At 52.3% G+C, this 14,910-nt stretch overlaps 1 protein-coding gene across 4 annotated transcripts in view; it reads left to right on the top strand.

The window, feature by feature from the left end:
- PUF60 (poly(U) binding splicing factor 60) overlaps positions 1-14,369 on the top strand; it is a 30,013-nt gene extending 15,644 nt beyond the window's left edge. For all 4 annotated transcript variants that reach the window (XM_074898252.1, XM_074898250.1, XM_074898251.1 and 1 more), the window contains 7 exons: positions 3,967-4,128; positions 4,503-4,595; positions 5,450-5,663; positions 6,071-6,261; positions 11,421-11,556; positions 12,035-12,270; positions 13,945-14,369. In XM_074898252.1, the coding sequence (XP_074754353.1) occupies positions 3,967-4,128; positions 4,503-4,595; positions 5,450-5,663; positions 6,071-6,261; positions 11,421-11,556; positions 12,035-12,270; positions 13,945-14,244 (1,332 nt within the window). In that variant the 3' untranslated portion in view covers positions 14,245-14,369. The remainder of the gene's footprint in view (positions 1-3,966; positions 4,129-4,502; positions 4,596-5,449; positions 5,664-6,070; positions 6,262-11,420; positions 11,557-12,034; positions 12,271-13,944) is intronic.
- Positions 14,370-14,910: the final 541 nt, after the last annotated feature.

Here is a 14,910-nt window from a genome sequence, read left to right as displayed (position 1 = left end):
TAGAGTGGGGACGTATGTAGTGGTAATACAATGCTCTTAATTCAACCCAGCACAACCCTCCCACATACCCACCTGTTACGGACAAGCACAGCAAGCAGAGGCAAAGTGTAAACTCCCCAGAGGAAGACCCTAGGCTGGGTGCAGTCCGCTGTGACACTGCAGTCGGGGTCCTGGAGTCAGTTGGCAAAGAAAGCTTTAGATTTCGAACAGTTCTGAACACACCTGTGAAATTGTGGGAGCTGCATTTCTAGGGATGCTACAGTTCTGAGGTCCCGACCTAAAACTAACTGCCAAGGTAACTCACAAATGGGCAATTTCTTACGAAACGAACTCACAGCACCGGAGACCTGGCAGCTAAGGCGCTGGGGAGGACTGGGGCACTAGAGGGCTGCAGAACATGTTGTAGCCCAGGTGTAAGACTGCTCTTTACTGTGCATGTTTCCAGACTAGGTGAATATGGCATGTTTCAAGTCACATGAAAGCAGGATGGAAGTAACAAAACTGCAGGACTATTCAGAGAACCTGTGCAGCCCTTTAGTGCTGGGATTTCTCATCCGGTGCCACAGAGAGCTTAACTACCTGGGATTAGCCATCCCTTCCCTTTTTCCTAGACATGTTGGACAATGGCCACTGCAGGAAGTGTCCTGTAAGCTCCACTCTGCATGCAGAGGTTCATTTGTAAATTTGTAAATATTTTTCCATCTCGCTGGCATAAAATATTTCTGCTTGGTGTAAAATGCAACCAGAGGCTTGTGCTCCAAAATGAAAGATGCACTAAAACTAAAATCACCTCTTTCCTTTTTAACACTGCCACAGAAAGTACTGTGTCAGCAGAGGAGCCAAAATAAATTTTCTATATAAGTTTGGAATGGAATAGAAGCATCTCGATGTGAATTTGGCCTAGCTGGTTTCTGAGCCCTCATGCCCAAGAAACTTCTACCAATTCATGTAGATGCTTACTCGAGAGCATAACTCCTTCAATTTTGCTTAAAAAAAAAACTTGGCTCATTATTCACAGCTGGGCAACAGATGAAAAGTGTGCACTGATAACAGGAAATGTTTAATGTCTCATTAGCCCCAAGGGCAGAACCAGTATTGGGAATCCTTTTCCTGAGAGGTTCCTCCCTCTCCGGGAGTCGGACGGCTGCTGATGGGACAGACTGGGCACAGGAGGCTGTGCCGGCCCCTTCGGCCAGGGTACGGTGCAGTGCAATTAGGGTACCCCGTCCTCAGCAAGTACTCATCCCAGAGCCCCTCAGGAATGTAGGAAACGCAGCCAGAGTCTGTCCAGCCCTTCTGCCTGTTGACAAGATCCGCCGGTACCCCCATGAAGGGAGTGCAGCCTGAATTTCCTGTTGCCGCAGCTTAGGGCGAGATTAAAGCTTCCTGTCCATCCTCCAAGCATTGCAGCACAAGGTTTCCATCTCACGTCAGCAAGATGAGCACAGCTTCCTGGTGTTGTATTAAAATCAAAGCTAGTGGTGATGTTATTGCATCATCTCCTTTGTTTAGAGGAGCCCTCCAAGATGATGTTTTGGCTTGTCCTTAAAATAACCTTCATAAGCACTTAACAGCAAGGTTACATCTACAACTATCAGCTGCTGCCTTTATGAAGGTTGCAGGTACTTTAAACTCCATTTTGTAGGTGTTGAAAGAGGGCCAGTGGCCAGCAAAGTCTGCGTAGTGTAGCTCATGAAAGCCACGAGCTGTCCAGTCAGGAGGCTGTGACGCCGCCGTGCGCTTAGTCCGCAGGTGTACGTTGCCCCACTCCCCTGAGGTGATGCCACCCAGTCCTTTAAGTGACCCACTTATGGCTGTAGCCATCACGCTCCACCTCAGTTCTGCCTTTTGTAGGGCCCCATTTCTAATTTGTTGCTGACATAACAGAGTCCTCCTGACTCCACCCCAGCTATTCTGTTAGGATCTCTGCAGCAGGGTAAGAGGTGGACTTTGTCCTGTAAAGGTTGCTGCCGTGGGAGAGGACAAATGCCATTTCTCTTGCACCTGTTGCACTGATAACTGAAAAGAAGAGAATGTCCTCTTATATCTATATACCCTTCAGAAGGTGAAAAATCCCTCGGCCTGGTGCCCGGCTGCAGTGTCTCGTCAAGAAGCACTCCTAGTAACATTAAACTTTTCTCCCAGTCTGTGGCACCGCGGGTGAGGCGCTTTGCTCGGACACTTGGGGTTAGGATGCTGATGGCTCTGAACCCGTAACAGACACACTGCACAGGCTCAGGGGCTACTGATCACTGCCTTTCCTGCACCAAAGCTGGGAATGTGTTGGAGAACCTGGGAGACAACACAGCAGCTGTCCTGCCTGTACACGTGCCATAGTCTTCCTAGTCACAGCATTGCAGAGTAAACTGAGAAACAGCTTATTTTTCACTGTGTGCAATATTTAAACCCAGTCAAGAGGCAAGCTTAATGTCACTTCAGGAGCAGCAGCATGGGGTGAGAACCATTCCTGTTTACAGTGTCCCTGCTGTATTAATAATAGGAGTTGAAACCTTACAGTTTGTTCCCTCCTATGGTCACTGTCGATCATGTCCGGGTGCTGTGAGGGAGGAGGATTCCTTCAGGTACGGTTTGTGTCCGTGCTTCTGTGACCGTCACAGACAAACGCTGTCCCCTCCATTTCGACACTCGAGTAGCAGCATCCCCAGACACGTCGGAGCTCGCCCTGGAAGCAGGCCTCTCGAAAAGGCCTCGATTAAAGACCCTTAAACAGGGGTGCCGGGGAAGAGGGGGTTGTTCAGAGCTCCCAGCTCTGGTGCCGAGCACCCCGGGGCTGGGAGAGCGGCATCAAGCTTCATGCTGCGTGTGCCTGCTCTGCCGCAGTCCGTAGCCCTTCTGCCTTACCTCGGTTCCATCCGTCCCACGCAGAACAGGAATGAAATCTCCAACACACTGTAATTCAGTCTTGCTGATCGTAGGGAGCTGCCTCTGCAGGGACCTGATTTCTGCCTTGGTCCCAAGACGTGCTGCTAGGATGTGCTGGCCAAACCCCTGATTTTTTTTTTTTGTAGGCAGCATCTTCCTAGAAAAACAGTCATTAGTAGCAGCAATTCTAGAATTGCAATAAGGGTGAAAGCTAATTGAAGGATATACTGCTTTTTTGGATACCTGCTGTAAGAAATTTCTGGATTTGTCTTGCAAACAGGTTTTCAGGCATACTTAGGAGAAAATAGCACAGAGACCTTCTCTGCACCGAAACTGATAAGGGGGCTGCACCACTATCTGAGCCAGTAACGACAGGCAGTGATAAGTACTAGCACCACACACTTAACAAAGAAGTTTCTTTTAACCATTTGATTTTTTTTTTTTGCTTTGCTTTTGAACTGTGCGGTGGAAGTGGTGCCTAGTACTGGATCTCGTCCTGCCTGGGGCGGGTGAGGGGAGGAGGAGGAGGTGTGTGATGCTTGAGGGGGTGGGGAGGAGGTGCCCAATTCCAGCTCCTTTGCTGCCTGGGAGGAGGGGGGGGGTGTGGGGGGGGGCGGGGGAGTGACCAGGTGGTGCCCAGTTCTGGATCTCTTGCTGTCCCTTGCGGGAGGGAACGGGAGGGATTGCCGATAGCCTCTAGAATGGAGCCCTTTGCTGCCTGGAGGGGGAAGCTGTCCTAGAATGAAGTTATTTCCTCCTCCTGCAAGCGTTGCTGGAGATGTGATCAGGCTGGGAGGGTCAGACCTTATCAGTGGGGTTGGAGTTAAGGCTCCTGAGGTGGCAGACCCCACCACAGATTGGACTGCCCCCGGGAGCGAGCCGTACCGCTTATCCGCTCCAGCAGTCTGGGCATTGAGCAGGAAAAGACTTCTCTATGACTCCGTGTGCCAGGCTGTGCCGCAGCCCAGTGAGGAGCTACCTGCTGTTGGGCCATAGCTCCTGGGAGGGAAGAGGAAGGGAAGGAGGTCCTGGCATCCATGGCCACCCCTGGAGCTAACCAGCCAGTTCTTCTTTCCAATACAGATGGCAGCGCAGAGGCAGCGCGCCCTGGCCATCATGTGTCGCGTGTACGTGGGCTCCATATACTATGAACTGGGAGAAGATACCATTCGCCAGGCCTTTGCCCCTTTTGGACCTATAAAAAGCATTGATATGTCCTGGGACTCTGTTACGATGAAACACAAGGTTGGTTAACAGCCCTCGAGAGATGCGTTTTCTCTCTGAGGCCCTCCTGAACATACCCACGAGAGGAAGGAGCCTTTACCCTCCTAGAGAGCAGGGCTCTGCAGTGGGAACCAGCTGTGCCCGGGGGGTGAGCTGACCACCCTGGCTGTCCTGCACGCCATGGCCTCCCAATACGAGAGGCTCTGGAGGCAGGTAGCCCTGTGTCGGTACCTGTGTGTGCAGTTCGCTGCTTTAATAAAAAGCTGCTTTAAGGAAAAGTCTCGGGCTGTAGTAGTAGGGATCTGGTATGTGGGAGGTCTTGGCTGTGTTAACTTGGCACAGATTCAAGACAAGATACAGCTGGTGGAGTCAACATGTGTATCCTTCTGTCCTAGGGGTTTGCTTTTGTGGAGTACGAGGTACCTGAAGCCGCTCAGCTGGCCTTGGAGCAGATGAATTCTGTCATGCTGGGGGGAAGAAATATAAAGGTGAGTAGCAGGCATACTCTGAAAACTCCCAGTGCTTTTCCCTGTGAATAACGGCTTTATGCCTAGAAATGCTTCCCACAGCACTGTAATGTGGAAGATAACCTAAAGTCTGCTCCCTGCTAGACCTTGACATTAAACCCATTGAGTACATAGTGGCTCTGGGTCCCTTTCTGAGGAGAAACTCCCAGCACCCTGATAAAATCTAGAAACGTGTTCGGGTAATCTAGCTTAGTTTTTTCTGCCCACACAGACTGGAAGAATGTTGAGGGCACAACAAAGGTGCTTCTTGATATTTTAATGCCTCCTCTCTATGTTGTACCCATGTGGATGGTAGATAAGTAGCATCAGACTTTGGCAGTGTAAGGGACTTCAGGTAGAGGCCCACTCCTGCCACACAGACCAGAGGCACTGGGCACAGAACGAGACAAAGGATGGTGGGTGTGGGTGTTGGGGCAGTGAGAAGGGATCCTGCAAATGTGAAACTTTGGGGATTGAAGTGGGGGGGTAAACCAGCATTTTCTGCAAAGTGTTTTATATCTTTTATACTTCTGATCCACTCTGTGTATCTGCAGCATCTGACTTCTAAGGGGATTTTAGCAGCCTTGGAAGGGAGGCTGCAGGAGCACTGTTTTGCTTTCAGGGTTGTTTTCAATTCCTGGAAGCTGGTCTTTGGCAGGTTGGGGAGCAGCAATGGGGGGAGCGAGCAGCCTGCGAGGGCTCTCAGAGCTTCTTGAACCCCCGTGGCACAGGATGTACCCCAGAGCGGGGTCAGCTGTTGCCCTTGACTGACTGGGGCCGGGGGCTGGCGTGCCGCGCTCGGAGCGCTCACGGGCCTTCCACTGCCTCCTCTGCAGGTCGGGAGGCCCAGCAACATAGGCCAGGCTCAACCCATCATAGACCAGCTGGCAGAAGAGGCGCGGGCTTTCAACCGCATCTACGTGGCGTCTGTCCATCAGGACCTCTCCGACGATGACATCAAGAGCGTGTTTGAGGCCTTTGGGAAGATCAAGTCCTGCACGCTAGCCAGGGATCCCACCACAGGGAAACACAAAGGCTACGGTTTCATCGGTACAACGCTGTCTGGTGTTTGATGGGGGAGGGCAGGGTGATCGGGAGCATCCTCCTCTTTTTCGTTGTTTTTTTGTTCTTTTTTTTATAAACCGTAGTGGAAGAATTGCGTTAAGCAATGGGATAGAAATAAATTTGGAGCAGACCTGTGCCTGAACTTATAAGTTTAATTAATAGTCAGATATTTTTACTCACTGTTACATAAGTCGAGAGATCTTGCTACCTGCCTGTTCTCGACAATGCCTGTGTGATAGGGGGATGAGAAGAGCGAGCGAAGCACTGAGGGTCTTCTCACTGGAACTCTTAAGTCTGTTTTTGCAAATACAGATCACAGTCGTGTGATGCGAGAGCAGCTCGATTTAGCAGTAAAAAGGACCGTTTGTAAATACTTCTCTTTCTCGCTGCAGAATATGAGAAAGCCCAGTCTTCTCAAGATGCAGTTTCCTCTATGAACCTCTTTGACCTTGGGGGTCAGTACCTCCGAGTCGGTAAAGCTGTGACTCCTCCGATGCCTCTCCTGACCCCTGCCACGCCGGGAGGGCTGCCCCCGGCCGCCGCCGTCGCGGCAGCAGCTGCTACGGCCAAGATCACGGCGCAGGTGAGGCGCGGGCTGGTGGGGCTCGGACGGGGGGTGGTTGTGATCCTGCTGGAAACAGGCCTCCGTGGCCAGGACTTGCCACTGACGCCTGTGAGGAGCCCGTACGCCAGCCTTTTGGGGTGGAGTCTGGCTCGGCTGATCAGAAATTTAAATAAAGAAACGGTGGGGAAACGTTGGAGGGGTTTCCTTGTTGGGAAGGCAAACCAGGGGTTAGGGAAACGATTGTGGTAGAGGCCAAAAGAACACATGAGAGTACATGAAAGGGAGGGCAGAGTAATGAGGGTAGTAAGAGTTGCCTGAGCAACACTTTTTGAAAAGACTGCCCGTGCAGTAAGGTGGCAGCAACTGTATAAGGGCTTTAGGCTGTCCAGGAACAAGGAGGTGATGGAGCAGAACTCGCTGATGATATGGGAGTCTGGGGGTTCTCAAATGTAGTTTGCTTGAGGTAGCAGAAGCTCCTGGCAGTGGCCGATAGACACTGATGGGGGAGGATTGCCCTTCAAAGCAAACCCCGTATCTGTGTCCCCTGTCCTTGGGCAGCAGAATCTCCCCCTGCGTCACCACAGTCCTTGTAAGAAACAAGCTCCAGCACTTTGGGGTTCTTGGGTTCCCTTTAAGCAGAAACGTTGTGGAGGCGTGCAGCCTGTGTGTGCTGCTGCTCGGCTGGCTGGACTTCATTCTGCAAACAGCTGGTTTTGGGGAAATACTTCTCTGAATCACATGGTAAAGGCAGAAGTGGGAGGAGCTGCCACTAATGTGAAACTCGGGTGGTTTGCCTGGCCCCACTAAAAAGCCCACAAGTCGGGGAACTCTGCAGTCAGGTGGGGAAGGAGGTTGAGGCATGTCTGGAAGAACTGTTTGGAACAAAATCACTCCGGGAAAGAGCTATTAAGTGAAATGGTAGAGATCTGTTACAGACATGATAAATCTTACTGTTTCTTTCTGCAAAACACTGCAGGATTTGTTACTGTGAGGAAAATTTAAAATTCCATATATAGGAGAAACGTTCTGAAAGGCCTCAGGGGTACTCAGCCGGTCTTGTCACCTTTACTTTGACATGGTACCGATGTGGATAACTGGTCTGCTTGGCCGTGTGGGTGCCTTTAGGTGACCAGACAGTTACAGAAGTCAGTGTCTTATTTATGCTCCTAGCCCAATCCTTGTGTGGAACAGCTTATTTTAAATAAGAACATAAACAGTCATGGTCTGTAAGGGCTTTAATCGCACAACTTGTTTTAAACACAAGCTAATCAGTAAGCTCAGCGGAGCTACAGAAGTCGTGGACATGAGAGAAAGTTAAGTCAGAGATAGAACTTTGGATCTGCAGTCAGAACTGCAGCTTTAGTCTAGGATTAGCTTGGCACCCAGGGAAGGAGGAAGTGTCTCTGCACTTAGAGAGAGGTATTGAATAGCAGAGATAGTTAATGTCTGGACAATGACAGCAAAAAAGTCAGTGTTGCAAATGAAGTTAAGGTATTAAAACTATTAGGAAAAATTTTTTTAGGCATTTAAATGAAAAGTGGGGGCAGCTGATGACCCCCAGCGTAGTTAAAAACGGTGCTGGTCTCATCACATGGCCTGTGCAAGCCTTTTCCTCTGCGGCTGGGTGCCTGCCGATGCACGTGGGTTGCTGCGTCCCGGGCGGGGGTCACCACGTCGCTTTGTCACCCGCAGACAGACGCCTCCTGGTTTGGGGGTTTTTGGTAATAAGTGTTGTCACGTCAGGGCTGCTGCTGCAGGCTCAGGAGCGTGCGAGGTAGCGTGGAAAACGTGTCTGCAGGCTTTGGGCTCACCCCAGTGGTAGGGAAAGGTTGAAAACAGGCTTTGAAGGAAGGACAGCATTTTCTAAAAAACCAGATAGGCAAAATGTGTGGGTGTTCTAGGGAAATACCACTGCTGGATTACCATAACTGTCTTTGATAAGACCACACTTACGCTTTGTTAGGAACAATAATGTAAAGCGTATCCTACCAACAGCCCAGGCGTTGGTGGGGACAAGAGCAGGGCTGTTGCAGTGAGTTCTGAGAGGCGTGGGCAGGCGAGAGGGGACGGAAGGGAGCTGGGCTGGGAGCTGCTGACCCTGGTACACATACACACGGACAGGCCTCGCTTCATCTCCAGGAAAAATATCAGGGGCCTTGTTCTGGGTGTTAGGAGTGCTGGTGGGATTAGTGGGCAGTGCAGAGATGAGATGTGTTACTAACGGAGAGGAGAATTGGGATAGTGTGGCAGACTGAGGGAAGGATCTCTGCAGCGTTTAGAGGGAAGGTACAAGATACTGCTTTTAAGGAACAAAACTGTATAATTTTTTGCTCCACACTGTCAGGGCTTGTAGGAGCCCCATGAAAACAAGGAAGAGAGGATCTAGGTAATGAAATCAAAATAGCCTGGAAAGCAACAGGGATGGGGGAAAAAAAAAAGGGATCTTAGGGTATATTTTAGGCACACTATGTGCAGTTCTTTTATGGAAGTGCTTTATTATTTAACAAAGTGTTCATCTCAGATGTTCAAATTCTGCTCATCCAGAGTCGGGATGTTTATTTGGATTATAAAAGGTACAGAGAAGTACTGTGATTATTGGGAGAACTGGAAAACCCAATATGCAGGAAGCAATTAGAAGAGTTTTGCTTGATATAACTATAGAAAATGCTGAAAGGGGCATCAGATTTTTCAAGGACGGTGTATGGAGGCAAGTAGGGAGCAGGATGGGAGAAGAGGTACAGACAACACGGACAAAAGGAAATGGTTGTAAAATGTTTCAGTTCTCAAGGCTGGAAGTTTGAAGAAACTGGTCAGTGAAAGTAGTAAAGTTCAGTAGGGCCTTACCAGTGAAAATGGAGGTGGCTAAAAAAGTCAGGTATGTGATTGGCTCATGGGGAACTTCACAGTCTGCTAATTGCAGTTCCTGTGATCATAAAGGCAGATTTCAGTGCTGTGTTGCTGGCTGCACCTGAAGGACAAAGACTAGAGAGAGAAGAATTTTGATTTAAATGGATTTAAAATGCAGCTTTTGAAAATTGTATTGAGCTCTACCTTGTCCCTTGTGCTTGCAGTGGGGTGTTTGACAACAGCGCTCCTTGAATCAGACAGGAATTGTCACAGAACCTCAGACTGGTTTGGGTTGGGAGGGACCTTAAACGTCACCCAGTGCCACCCCATGCCCGGGGCAGGGCCACCTTCCACCAGCCCAGGTTGCCCAAAGCCCCGTCCAACCTGGCCTTGAACCCTTCCAGGGAGGGGGCAGCCACAGCTGCTCTGGGCAGCCTGTGCCAGGGCCTCACCCCCCTCACAGGGAAGAATTTCTGCCTTAGAACTGATCTAAATCTCCCCTCTGTCAGTTTAGACCTGCTGTCCCTCGTCCTATCCCTCCTCCCTGATCAAGAGGTGTCCTCCCCCCCCTTCCTGCAGCCCCTTTCAGCCCTGGGGGGCCGCTCTAAGGTCTCCCCGGAGCCTTCTGTCCTCCAGCTGAACCCCCCAACTCTCTCAGCCTGTCCTCACAGGGGGGTGCTTCAGCCCCCCGAGCATCTTCATGGCCTCCTCTGGCCCCACTCGAGCAGGTCCAGTCCCCACACACACAGCTCAGTGTGGGGGGGAACGTGCTGAGGGGGCTCCATCCCACTGTCTGTGTCCCCAGCAAAGGTGTTAAACTGGTCCCAGTCCTGACCCCTGAGGACGCCACTCGTCGCTGCTCTGCACTGGGACGTGGGGCAGATGACCCCGGGTCTCTGAGTGTGACCGTTGAGCCAATTCCTCCTCCACCGAGTGGCCCATCCATCAACTCCCTCTCTCTCCAGTTTAGAGACAAGGATGCCGTGTGGGGCAGGGCCAGATGCTTTGCACAAGTCTGGGGAGATGACCTCAGTTGCTCTGCCCTCACCCACCAGCGCTGTAACCCCCTCGTAGGTGGCCACCAGATCAATCAGCAGGGTTTGCTCTTGGTGAAACCACGTTGGCTGTCACCAATCACCTTATTTTCCATGTGCCCCAGCACAGTTTCCCTGAGGATTCACTCCATGATCTTGGATGATCTCTTCGCTCTCAGAGATGAGACTGGCCTGTAGTTCCCCAGGTCTTCTTTTTTTCCGCTTTTTTAAGAATGGGGGTTGTTTCCCCTTTTCCAGTCAGTGGGAACTTAGCCAGCCTTCTCAAATATGATGAGTAGTGGCTGAGCCACTTCATCCCCCAGTTCCCTTAGGCTCCCTGGACTTGTGCACCCTCTGGAGGGTAATTCTTCATCTTCCCAGTCCCCACCTTTGCTGTCTGCCTCTTGGGAGGTGTGGTTGGAGCACTTGCCAGTGAAGACTGAGGCAAAAAGTCACTGAGTACCTCAGCCTTCTCCCTGGTCTGGGTGACCACGTCTCCCATTTCCTTCCAGAGAGGCCCCACATTTTCCCTAGTCTTCCTTTTATCACCAATGTACCTATAGAAGCTTTTCTTGTTCCCTTGACGTCCCTGGCCAGATTTAATTCTGTCAAGGCTTTGGCCTTCCTCACCCGATCCCTGGCTGCTCGGACAGCTTCTCTAGATTCCTCCCAGGCTGCCTGTCCTTGCTTCCACCCTCTGTAGGCTTTCCCTTTGTGTTTGAGCTTGTCCAGGAGCTCCTTGTTCATCTGGAGAGGATGAACCTTCCCCCAGATCACTCGGGGAAAGCTGAAGCTGGAAGAGTTCCCTCACCTGGTTTGTCAGGTGGCCCCAGAGCCCTGGTGCGGTCATCAGAGGGAGGGGTGGGAGCTCCCATCAGTCTCCTTAGGTGGATCCCATTCCTTGGCATCACAAAAGCTTTTTGTGTAGAAGGTGGAAACAAGTGCAGATTCCTCTTGCTCTAGATTTGCTTGTGTCTTCCCAGCCATGTACTGAATCCCTTGGTGCCTTGCATTCAGCACCCGACTTAGCAGCTTGAGAGGATGGGTGGAATTTGGTTTGCAAGAGAGCATTTTTCTCCCAGGGCTGTGGAGTTTCTGCGTTTCTCTGGTGGGCTGGCTGGCGTGGTGCTGCTTTTCATTTACAGTCGTGCTGGCGAGCTGTTGCCCTCGAATCTGTGTATCTGGTGTTTCTTAGGTGTGAAAACAGCTGAGCCTCAGCAGCACGCACCCGGAGTATGACTTCTTGATGCAGAACTAACCCTTTGGGGTTTTTTGTTGTCTTGTCCTGTCTTGCAGGAGGCAGTGGCTGGAGCCGCCGTTCTGGGCACGCTGGCGACCCCCGGGCTGGTGTCCCCCGCGCTGACGCTGGCGCAGCCCCTGGGGGCGCTGCCGCAGGCCGTGATGGCAGCGCAGGCGCCCGGGGTCATCACAGGTGTGTTCACTCGCCCCCCGGCCCCCCGACAGCCCCTTGCAAACCACAGCTCTCCACAGCTGGGGCACGACTAAAGGGAGTTCAGAGCTGAAACCCTCCTCCCTGCCCTGCTTTGTCAAGGAGGTTGATTTTTTTTATTTGTGCAGCGTGGCAGGAATTTACTTTGGTGTATAATAGATGTGACAGGGACATGGGCTTCACAGCAGGAGTGCATGGTGCTCTGGGTGAAAATCTGGGCAATTGTAACTCCATGCAAAACGCTGCACTCTGCCTCCCTCCTGGGCAAGTACCTGATGTGGCCTCGAGTGCCAGCATCCTGTACACAGAGTTGCTGCTTCTGCCTCCCTGGTTGCTGGTGGCGCAGAGCAGATAAAACCATCTAGATTCTGTTGATCCTCTTCATTAGTGGCTGGTGTGTCCCCAGACATTGTGGAACATCCATTCCCTTCTTTATGCTGCAGAGTTTGTGCTCTTACAGGTGTTACCCCTGCGCGACCTCCCATCCCCGTCACGATCCCCCAAGTGGGAGTTGTGAATCCCATCCTGGCCAGTCCCCCGGCGCTGGGCCTGATGGAGGTTAAAAAGGAGAAGGAGGAGGAGGAGGTGTTCCAGGAGTCAGAGAGGCCGGAGATGCTGAGTGAGCAGGAGCACATGAGCATATCTGGCAGCAGCGCCCGACACATGGTGATGCAGAAACTGCTTCGCAAACAGGAGGTGAGTGCGGTGCGGCTGCCCCGGCTGCTCCCCATGCTCGGCGGGTTTGGATCTGCCCCGTGCGTGGCGCAGGCTTCTGCAGGTCCCCCTGGGGCTATGTGGTGGTTCCTCTTCCACCCTGGGGACCTGCTCAGCTTCTCGGGGGGCTCAGACCAGTCGCTGGCCCGGAAGAGCCTCGGGCAGCAGTGTCTGATCAAACCGTGTGTTCACTCAGCGTCGTTAAAGCAAACCACGACGGCATTTTGGCTTATAACTAAAGAAGTGAGGCTGGCACACGGCCGGGGCAATCTGTTCCCAACTGTGGAGTTCACCTTTTCCCCACAACCTTTTGCTGTGGGATGAAACTCTTAGGCGTTGGTAAAACAGAATTTCATGGAACTTACAATGAGAGAGAGGACAAGAATGAATGAGAGAAAAAGTCAGAACTTGGAACAGAACAACAGATTCATCGATTTTGGGGGGTGGGTCTTGGAAGGGGACCGATGATAGTCTCATCAGGCTTCTTGCTTGGGCACGACCAGGGGTTTGTTCCTGCACGGGGCTGAGTTTCTAGGCTGACAGGCAGATTTGCTGAGCTTCAGCACTGAATCGACAATGTTTCTTCTGTGTTTGCTGAACAGGGGTAACGCTGACTTGCATTTCCTAGGGGAGGACACAAATGAGTTAGCTAGCAAGCGTTCTCCTTTATTTCACACCATTTTATATACATCTTTGAGCTTCTGACGTAGCAGCCAGTTTCCTCTGTCACAGGTACCTCTCCCAGAGGACCCAGTTCGTTTGGGTACTTGCTTGGAAAACATTTAGCAGGTCGACAAAGAGTCTTGAACTGCAGCATTCTCAAAGCCCAGCAGTACCCTTCTGTTTCTGCTGTTCCTTTAGCAGGCCCCCGAGGGCAGTTACACAGGCATGTGGGCAAGAGCTGGAGCGAGTGTTTTACAGTGAGACTGAGCCTGAAAGGCAGCACCTGGTCACCCGGGCTGTGGGGCAGGGCTGGAGCGGGGAGGAGGGCTGCAGGGCCCAGAGGCTGCAGGCAGTCCCTGCCCTTGGCGATGCTCAGGAGTCGTCGGGACGTGCCCTGGGCAGCTCCAGGTGGTTGTGAGCGGGCACCAGGTGACCCCAGAGGCCGGGCCCACCCCAGCCGTGCTGAGGCACAGGGAGGGGCTCAGGCTCGAGGGGGCTGGGGGGGAACGCAAGGGGTGTGTTGCTCTGACTTGACTCGTCTGTCATAGTGAAAGTTCCTGGTCGGTTGTCAGAGGTAGAAAAGACCTGGTCAATCCTTCTGCTTTAGTTAGAGATGAGGTAAAATTTTTTTTTAAAAGTACATGACGGTGGTGTTGAAGGTAACAGCATGAAAAAATAACAGGATAGCAACAGCACAAGAAAAATTCCAGAGGTGTCCAGGTCACCTGTGCTTCACAGAGGTGTCTGAGGAGAGCCCAGGGGGTGGCTCACAGCTCTCCCCGGAGAGGCCAGCCGCAGCACAGCTGGCAGCTGCCTGGGAGGAAAATTCACTGATTTCTCCCTGAGAACGATTGATTTCCTGAAACGCACTTGTAATCTGTAGCAGTGGAGTATCCGCTGGCGCTCGGGCGTGCTGCGGGGTCTGCTGGGGCTTTGCAGGTGGCAGCGGGGTGTCTCTGCGTGTGTTAACTTACTTGTCCCTCCTCTCTGCAGTCCACCGTGATGGTGCTTCGCAACATGGTGGACCCAAAGGACATTGACGACGACCTGGAGGGAGAAGTGACAGAAGAATGCGGCAAATTTGGAGCTGTAAACAGGGTCATCATCTACCAGGAGAAGCAAGGAGAAGAGGAGGATGCCGAGATCATCGTCAAGATCTTTGTGGAGTTCTCCATGGCCTCAGAGACTCACAAAGCCATTCAGGCTCTGAACGGGCGCTGGTTTGCAGGCAGGAAGGTGGTAGCGGAGGTGTATGACCAAGAGAGATTCGATAACAGCGACCTGTCCGCATGAACTCCACTTGAAAGACTTCGCCCCCGCCCCCTCTGCCTGTCTGGGTTTTTTTTAGCCATGTGTAAAGAACGCTCCAGGGTGGGCACAGATCTCTGTGATGTAGTTTGGATAAAAGCGCAAAGCAAGCTGGTGTGCATCTGTGTGTGTGTTGGAGGGGCTGGCGCAGGCCGGCCCCAGGAGGGGCTGCTCCCTCCTCCAGAAACGCTCGGGTCGAGACCCCGCCGCACCCCTCAGGGCCCGGAGCAGCCGTTCCCGTCAGAGATGGGCCGTAAGTGCTTGGGACGGAGGAGGGGGCTCTCCGCGAGGTACTTCGGGCGCTGCGGGGGTGCTGCTGGCGCGGGGCTGGGCCCTCCCGGGGCGCTCCCAGCCCGGCTGCTCCCGCGCCACAGCTGGGACCTCACAGCTGGGACCTCGGGGTTCGGGGGGCGGCAGAGTCACCCTGCGGGGCCCGTCCTTCTCCTGAGCACCGGGGCAGGCTGCCGGGGGGAGGGCAGGCAGCACCTGAGGGGAATTTGTGAACTGAACATCCCCTCCACAGCTGGAAGGAAGGTTGGGGCGTTTCTTGTTGAGGACTCAAAGCTTTAGTAACATTTACAGAGCTTCAATGCGTTTATTTCAGTAATCTTTCTGTCTAGCTAATGAGTAGGAACAGAATTAGCTCATGGT

The sequence above is a fragment of the Athene noctua genome, chromosome 2 (assembly GCF_965140245.1).
Source record: "Athene noctua chromosome 2, bAthNoc1.hap1.1, whole genome shotgun sequence".
In the NCBI taxonomy this organism is placed as follows: Eukaryota; Metazoa; Chordata; class Aves; order Strigiformes; family Strigidae; genus Athene; species Athene noctua.
This window is presented reverse-complemented; position numbering and strand designations above follow the sequence as displayed.